The sequence below is a fragment of the Anser anser genome (assembly GCF_964211835.1).
Source record: "Anser anser genome assembly, chromosome: 37".
In the NCBI taxonomy this organism is placed as follows: Eukaryota; Metazoa; Chordata; class Aves; order Anseriformes; family Anatidae; genus Anser; species Anser anser.
Window position 1 is genome coordinate 138,971 of NC_139758.1, and position 8,497 is coordinate 147,467.

General features: G+C 54.1%; 1 protein-coding gene across 1 annotated transcript; it reads left to right on the forward strand.

Moving 5' to 3' along the window:
- On the forward strand, positions 1 to 6,630 carry LOC310888516 (kallikrein-14-like). The gene is made up of 6 exons (XM_083815258.1): positions 1 to 134; positions 601 to 723; positions 3,603 to 3,765; positions 4,864 to 5,111; positions 5,456 to 5,592; positions 6,318 to 6,630. The coding sequence occupies exons 2-6, from the start codon at positions 603 to 605 to the stop codon at positions 6,465 to 6,467; spliced, it is 819 nt and encodes a 272-aa protein (XP_083671384.1). The 5' UTR covers positions 1 to 134; positions 601 to 602; the 3' UTR covers positions 6,468 to 6,630.
- Positions 6,631 to 8,497: the final 1,867 nt, after the last annotated feature.

Sequence of the window (8,497 nt, forward strand, 5' to 3'; positions counted from 1 at the left end):
ACCCGTCGCCCAACCGCCCTTGAGTCACCCCGGCGGAGACACAACCTACTTTTTGGCCCGGTATAAATATGGCCCAACGACGGATTCTCGGCTTCCCGACGCACCGAGCCGGCCCCGTCCTTCTCCTCCAGCAGGTGAGTCCATCCCCGCAGCGGGGACAGCGGCGGCCTCCATCTCCAAGGGGTCGGATGGTGCCAGGTGGGACTTGGGGGGTTCTCCAGGTTCTTCGTTTCTTCTTTCCTAAGGGTCAGATCCGTCCGCGCTGTGGTTTGGTGGAGGGAGCCTTCCGTATCCCGGGTTAACTCGGCTCGCCCAGTTTAACGGGGACTGGGAGGGAAATGGTGCTTCCTGGGTTGCTGGAGGCACCGCCGGAGAGCTGAATTGGGCCAAAACAGGGTGGAGAAGAGGGATTGAGGCCACAGCGTGATCTGTAGGGATGAAAGTTCACCAAAACACCAAGAGCATCCTGGTGGCGTTGCCTCTGTCCCTTGTTGGGAGGTGGAAGGACAGCGCTGGGACTGTCCCCCTGTCCCCCACGTGGCACCGAGTGCTCTCCCGTGGTCCCTGAGCTGGTCTGGTTTGGTTTCTCTGCCCCTCCAGGAATGGCTCGTGACGGGCATGGGGCCTTCAACTTCACCCCCATCTTCATCCTCATGGTGGGACTGCTGTCCGCCACCCCGCTGCTGGCACAAAACGGGAAGGGGGGCAATGAAGGCGATGAGCGTAAGTCAATCCGGTGGATGGAGATAGGGACGGGGACACTGCAGATGTTTCGCGGATGCGTCGCGGGGGAATGTATCTGGAGGGATGGGATAGGATGGGATGGGATTGGATGGGATGGGATGGGATGAGGAGATGCCTTCTGGCTCGTGGGAATCTTGCTGATGGGAAGGCTTGGGCAAAGCCCTGTAATTTCGAAACCTGTTTTCATTTCGAGCTGAGATAAAGCAACCCCTCGCCGTAGCAAGAAAAGACACGGAGGAAAATTCCGTCACGTGGTTGGAGACGCTAGGATCCCTGGGACATCTTCCCTTCCTTCTCCGTGAGGTCGTACGGGGATTTCTGCCATGGAAAAGGAGACAAAAGCAGTCACCTGGGGCGAAGGAAAGCAAGAGAGACTTAATCCTGATGGGAGCATCCCCTTCTTTTCTTCTGGCTTCCAAAATGATGCTCTGACGAAGGGGAACCAGCACAGCCCCATGGATGGGTCCTGATCAGGGACGGAAGAGGAGGCCCATGATATATGCCCAAGAGTTGCCAAAACCTGGGATCTTAACCCAAATCAGTGCCCCCAGAGCTGAATCCGAAACTCCCAGGTCCTGCGTAGAAGGAACAAGCTCATGTTCAGACGGCGCCTGGATAATTTGCCATGTGGCTTTCCCAGAACTGTTTTCTGGGGGGGGGGGTTCTTGTGATAAGGTTTATCACAGCTTGGTTTGGGGTGGAGACACCATCACCTTGGCTGGAGCTCTCTTCTGGAAATCCAGGCTATGGATCCCACCGCACGGCTCCACCTTCTTGCGTTGCTTCTCCACCAGCTGGCCTTCATCAACGGAGATCCTCCGGGCCCAGGGAAGCTGCCGAGATGTCTACAAGGAGCTCGGTGGAACCTAAACCTTCTGGATGGTCTCCAAAGGCCCAAGGACAGCCTTTGAGGTGACGAGGGATGCTTCCCCGATGAGCGTGCACGCTGGGATGGTTCCCACCCTCCAGTTTTGGCAGCTGGGACCGGATAGTGGCAGATTCCAGGCGGCCTGAAACTCGGGCGTCTCCCATTGCCACCCGTCACAGGTCGTAATCCCCACCAGCACAAACCAGTCCCACCAGTAAATTCCAATGTCCCAACGTGCAGTGGAAGGTGATTGCAGATAACCATGGACCCGAGCCACCTCGCACACACATGGATCAATACAGCTCTTCGCCAGGGCAGTCAACATGTGGAGGTGGCAACCACAACTTCTTCCCAAAAACACCCCAAAAGTCAGCTGGGATGCTCCAGGCTACAGCGTGGAGGACTCAGCCTCAAGACCCATGAAGACACCTGGGGGAACGAGGACTTGATGCCTCCCATGTGACAGAGGCAAAAGTCCAACTACTGCGCATTTTTTGAGTCAGGAGAGAGGATTTTTTGTTTAAAAAAATCTTTTTTTTCTTTTTTTTTTTTTTTTTTTTTAATCTGGTTATCCTTTTGCTGTGAAGCTCATCTCCTGCTACTTGGACACAACTGATCACGAGGCGTCTTCTCCAGTAGAGAGCTTCTCAAAAATCCTGAGAGGTTCTTGCCCACATAGAGCTGTAGAGGGAGGGACACCAGGAGCACAGCGTGTCTATTGTGTGGACACCCAAGTGGAGTCTTGCATGGGCACGACCTCAAGATGGTCATCCCACAAACCTCATAAACATCCCAACATGGGGAGGGACACCTTGTCTTGTAGACATCCAGCGTTGGATGGGGTGGGATTGCCTCTCAGAATGGTCCCTCCCTCTCTCTGAGGACCATCAACGCTGGCCAACTCCAGTGGACAACCATCTGCTTCAGCGAGCTAAAGCGAGGGGAGATGCCTCCAGAGACCTTAAAGATTGAGAAACTCGTGTCAGAAATGGAAGCTTTGGGTGGTGAGACCCCTTTTTTTCTGCGATATGACCAAAGACCCCAAAACCAAGCTGATGGCTCTCTTCCCTGCAAACCTCATGGGACCAACGTGTCTTGGCTCCAGAGCCACGTAAGGACTCGCATTCCTGAGTGAGCTCCTGTTATCATTTCTCCCTGTGTCATGGCTTCTCCTGCTTGTGTTGATGCAACCATCTTCTACCTCGGCCCTAACTAGGAGGTCTGGGTACATAACATGAGCCATCCAGGAGGTAGGAGTCTTTTCGAGCTGGTCCTACAGGCTTTCTTACCAACGGAGGAAGAAGAAATCAGCTCTTTTAGGGGTGCGTCATCTCCCTTTTAGAGTCCAATCTTGGGCTGGGAGGAATCTTAGAGGTGGAACGGATGCCCCTCCCCGAGGCACATGGCGAAACCGGCGGAGATAAGTGGCCCTTGGTGACTTCCTGACGCACAGCGATTTCCAGTACAGCTCATTGGCACAGCCTGGCATGATGGACTGGTCCCAGGGGGTCTTCTCGTGGGACCTCCCACCCCAACGCTCTCCCTGGGACGTGTGGTCGGGCCATGGAGCAGTGGGCTCCATCAGAAGGCATCGAGAGAATTCAGATCGTCGAGGACTGTTTGGGGCTACTAATGGTTGGATTTCAACTGCTCCTGGTCCAAAACCCATCTTTTTCTCATTAAAAAAAAAAAAAAAAAGATTTTGGTGTGACCTCAGTAGGTTAATAGATGACTCAGTGAAACAAAACAAAGCAAAACAAAAAAAGTTAATTATGATTTTGACTGTTCTGATGGTATTTTAAGGCTAAAAAAAATAACAAAACCCACGGGAGAGAGAGCTTTCCCTTCTGTGTCTCATTTCACAATTTTTAAAGTTGGTTTTATGCTTTTCAACCCAAAATAACATTTTTTTTTCTTTGGAAGGAGGCTTCCTGGCTGCCTATAGCCATGCAAGGTTCTCACGGTGCCCTTGGGTGCTCTTGTCTTGCAGTACCGGAGGTGGACGAGTCCCGTATCATCGGTGGGAAGCCCTGCTCCATCACCCAGCGACCTTTCCAGGTTGCCCTCATCAAGAGGGGACAAATCCTGTGCGGAGGAAGCTTGATAGACGCCCAGTGGGTCCTGACAGCCGCCCACTGCAAGCAGCCAGGCAGGTAAGCTGGCTCCGTGCTCACATTCCCCATGGCTTCCTACAAGCCGACGTCTCGTTTTCCAAGACCCTTTAATGACTGAGGGGGAGAGTTGGGTCCCAGAGGTTGGTACCTCCAGGTATCGGTGCCCAGATGTTGGCACTTCCAGAGGATGGTGCCTCCAAATGGTGGCATCCAGAGAGAGATGCCCCGAATGTCGGCGTCTCCGGAGTTGGCTGCTTCCAGATGTGGACACCTCCAGATTTTGGTGTCCAGAAGTTGGTAATGTTGAGTCTGGTACCTTCAGGTAGCTCCAGAGGTGGGTATCTCCAGAGGTTGCTATGCCCAGGTAGTCCCACCCAGATGTTACCTCCAGATCTGATGTCCTGATGCCCAGAAGCACCAGATGTTGATGCTCCAGCCATGGGTATCTCCAGATGTTGGTATCCAGAAGCTGGTACCTCCAGAGGGCATCGAAGGCACAGCCAGCATCCCCAGGGAGACAGGAGCTGATGTCTCCTTTGCCAGGGGACAACATCTGGCCATCAACCCCCAAGGGACTCAACCTCCCCCAGATTTGAGGCCCGGTCACCCCCCCTTTTTCCAGGTGATGACACCAAGTGGAGCAGGTCCCCCCACAGCCAAATTTCTCCAGCTTCCCCACAAGGCTCCACGAGAGGAAGCTTCACGTTTGGGAGGGGAAATAAAGATGAAAACCAGAAGAAACGTTGGCAAGAAGTTGGGCTCAGGGTGGCGTTGCTGGGATGTTGCAGGTGGGACTCCTTGCCTGAAGCCTGATGTGAGGAAGACGAAGGTGAAGTCAAGGAACTGAAGTCAAGACGTTCTCCAAAGTCCCATGGAGATGGGAAAGGCCCCAGGGTACCTGAGCCATCAAAGAGCTCTTGGAGGAGATCTAGCTCACAAATCCCCAAGGCATTTTCATTTTTCTCCTCGAGGACAAGGGGATGAGGTGGTCCCATGGACACATCACCTTAACTCTGCCTGCCGACTGGGTCTGGAGAAGCTTTGGGGGATGACCCTCAGTCATCCCCTTGACCCATAGGGTTGTGCATCTCCTCTGGAGGAGCTGGCTCTGATTTCTTGACCTTCTTCTCCGGGCAGGGACCTCAGGGTGTTAATTGGGACGGACACGTTGCGGGATGGCACGGGGGAAGTGAGGATGATTTCGCAGTTAATCGTCCACCCGGCCTACAACCCCCGCAAGAACGACAACGACTTCATGCTCCTGAGGCTGAACAGACCCGTGCAGTTTAGCAACAACATCAAGAAGATCAGATTGGCCACGAGGTGTCCCATGGACGGGATGAGGTGCAGCGTGTCTGGCTGGGGCACGACCAAGTCCCCCGGAGGTACTGGCTCAATGTGGAGACGCCGGTGGAAGAGGTGGGATAGGGGGGATGTAATTTGGCAGGGAAAAGGAGGCCGAGTTCTCTTCTTGGTCAGGAAAATTGGATGAGGGAGGGCCCCTTATGTTGTCTTCACTCTACCCAACGAGGTTTCCCATGAAAAATGACTTTCCCTTGGGGTTGAGGTTGGGGTTTCCTTTGCGTTGGACTACCCACCTCCGGTGGAGGCATCTCCCTTGCCCGCCTCCAAAGGAACTTCACCAAAAATACCACAAGGTCTACTCAGGCCTCAGCACGAGGAGGCTGCCATTCCTCACCGTTTTTCTCTCCATCCCCCTCATCTGCAGCAAAGCTCCCCAGAAATCTGCAGTGTGCCGGCGTCCAAGCCTTCGGGAAGGATAAGTGCGCGAGGGCGTACGGGAGGTTGATCACCCCCAACATGTTCTGTGCCGGCGTCCCCCAGGGGGGCATCGATTCCTGCCAGGTAAGAGGTCCCTTCAGCCTCCTCCCATGGGGCCGTGAAAGGTTTGGGTTCCTTCACCATTATCTTCAAGCCATAAAACCGGGGAATGGCCTTAACACGTAGGTGAAGCTACATAATATTTGGGTTTCCCACAATATTTGGGTTTCCCGCAATATTTGGGTTTCCCGCAATATTTGGGTTCCCCAGAGCCTTTGTTTTCCCAAAAATATTTGGGTTTCCCCACAAGTACCTCATGCTTGAGGCACGGAGCCAGGGATGGGCCACAACATGTGGATGGGTCCATGCAAGGTTTGGGTTCCTCCACCTTTATCTCCAACCCAAGCCATAAAACCAACAAATGGCCCCAGCATGTAGGTGAAGCTACACAATATTTGGGTTTCCCACAATATTTGGGTTTCCCACAATATTTGGGTTTCCCACAACCTTTGTTTTCCCAAAAATATTTGGGTTTCCCCACAACTACCTCATGCTTGAGGCCCGGAGCCAGGGATGGGCCACAACATGTGGATGAGTCCATGCAAGGTTTGGGTTCCTCCACCATTATCTCCAACCCAAGCCATAAAATCAAGGAATGACCAAGACACGTGGATGGGTTCCTACAAGGTCTGTCTTCCCCACAACTATCTCATGCTTAAGCCCCATAGACGGGACTGGACCACGAGACGGGGTGCAAGGTCCATGGTGTCACCCAAATGAGCCCTACCCTTGTGCTCTTCTCCCCACAGGGCGACTCCGGGGGCCCGCTGGTGTGCAACGGGGTGCTGCAAGGCGTGGTGTCGTGGGGCATGGCCGTCTGCGGGCGCAAGGGGCAGCCCGGCGTCTACTCCAACGTGTGCCAAGCCGTGCCCTGGATCAGGAGATACATCAGGGGGTAGCAAGACCGACCCCCTCCACGGCCCCACCACCTCCCCCCGCGCCCTCCCAATGACATTCTCGGCACTTAAGTATTTGGGGTGGGGTGGGAGAAGCAAATAATTTCCCGGAATGCTCTTGGGAAGATGGGCGATTTGGGGAGAAATAAAGTAATTGAAAGAAAAAGGGGAAATTGAGTCATGGAAGAGTTTGGGGGGGGGGCTCCAGAACCCTTGGATGTGGACCCCTCAGCATCCCCCAGGGTCCCTTTGCCTCATCCTTTGGGGAGGGGGACACCAGCGCAATAATTAATGAGCTATTAATTGCCATCCTGACAATAACCCCATCACTAGGAGGAAAACACTGTTTTAATTAGTGATTTCCCTCGTTAGCGTTAACGAGAAACCCTTTGGGATCTGAGATGGGGCATGGATCCTGTCTCCTGCACCCACACTGGGGGAAAGGGACTAATTAATAGAACTAATTAATAGGGATAATTAATCCCCTACACACCTACCGGCACCGGGAGCTTTCCTCTCCCAAACTCTCTAGGCAGCTTCACCGGCTGCAGGACCCCACCCTAATTAATCACCCAACTAATTAATGAATTACCGATGATGTTCGTGTTGGCCATGCTAATTGGGAGCGTGGCCAAAAGCCGAGGTCACCGGGAACGGGGAGGGGTGACAGTGACACGGGGACCTTGTGCGAGGTGCCCCCTCTGCAGGCATCCAGAAAGGGGCAGGGGATTTCCCCAAGGGAGTCCTCGTTAGGCCTAATTGGGCCGCTAATTAGCTGGAAGCCTGGGGGAGGTGTGGAAGGGACTGTCCCTAGGTGCCGGTGGTGTTATTTTGGGGACAGTCCCCGGATGTCCCCAGATCGTGGTGTCCTCCGGGACTGGAAGGGGACATGGGCGCCTTGGGGACATCATCCCTTTGAGGACATCATCCTGTTGGGGACACCATCCCTTTGGGGACACCGGCCCTTTGGGGACGTCATCCCTTTGGGGACATCGTCCTGTTGGGGACATTGTCCCCTTGTGGACATCATCCCTTTGGGGACATTGGCCCTTTGGGGGACATCATCCTCTTGGGGACATCAGCCCTTTGGGGGACATCAACCCTTTGGGGACATCGGCCTTTTGGGGGACATTGGCCCTCAGGGGACATCATCCCACTGGGGACATTGACCCTTTGGGGACATCAGCCCTCTGGGGACACCAGCCCCATGGGGACATTGTCCCCTTGGGGACAGGATCCTTTTGTCCCTTAGGGTGCAGAGCTCCTGAGGACCTTGTAGGAGATATGGGGACACTCTGGGGACAAGGAGCACCCACGTGGTGCCAGCATGTCCACTGGCGCCCGTCCCCTTGGGGTGACATCCCCCTGAGCGCCACAGGGATGTCGAGGTGTCCCCTCAATTCTGCTTTGGGGTCCCCTTAATTTTCATTTCGGGTCCCCTCAATTCTCCTTTGGGGTCCCCGTAATTCTCTTTTGGGGTCCTTTTAATTCTCCTTTCGGACCGCCTTAATTTTCCTTTGGGGTCCCCTTCATTTTCTTTCGGGGTCCCCTTGATTTTCCTTTGGGGTCCCCTCAATTCTGCATTTGGGTCCCCTTAATTCTGTCCTGGCTTTGGGGTCCCCTCAATTCTGCATTTGGGTCCCCTTAATTCTGTCCTGGCTTTGGGGTCCCCTCAATTTTCCTTGGGGTCCCCTTTTGCTCTGTCCTTGTTTTGGGGTCCCCTCAATTCTCCTTTGGGATCCCCTTAATTCTCCTTTGGGGTCCCCTTAATTCTCCTTTGGGGTCCCTTTAATTCTCCTTTGGGGTCCCCCTACTTCTCTTTTGGGGTTCCCTTAATTCTCTTGCGGGTCCCCCTACTTCTCTTTTGGGGTTCCCTTAATTCTCCTTTGGGTCCCCTTTACCCCCACTTTTTGGGGTCCTCTTTGCTTCTCCTTTGGGGTCCCGTTAACTTGGTCTCTTGTTTTGGGGTCCCCTTAACTCTCTTCTGCTTGGGGTCCCCTTAACCCCGCCCTTACATTGGGGTCCCCTTTATC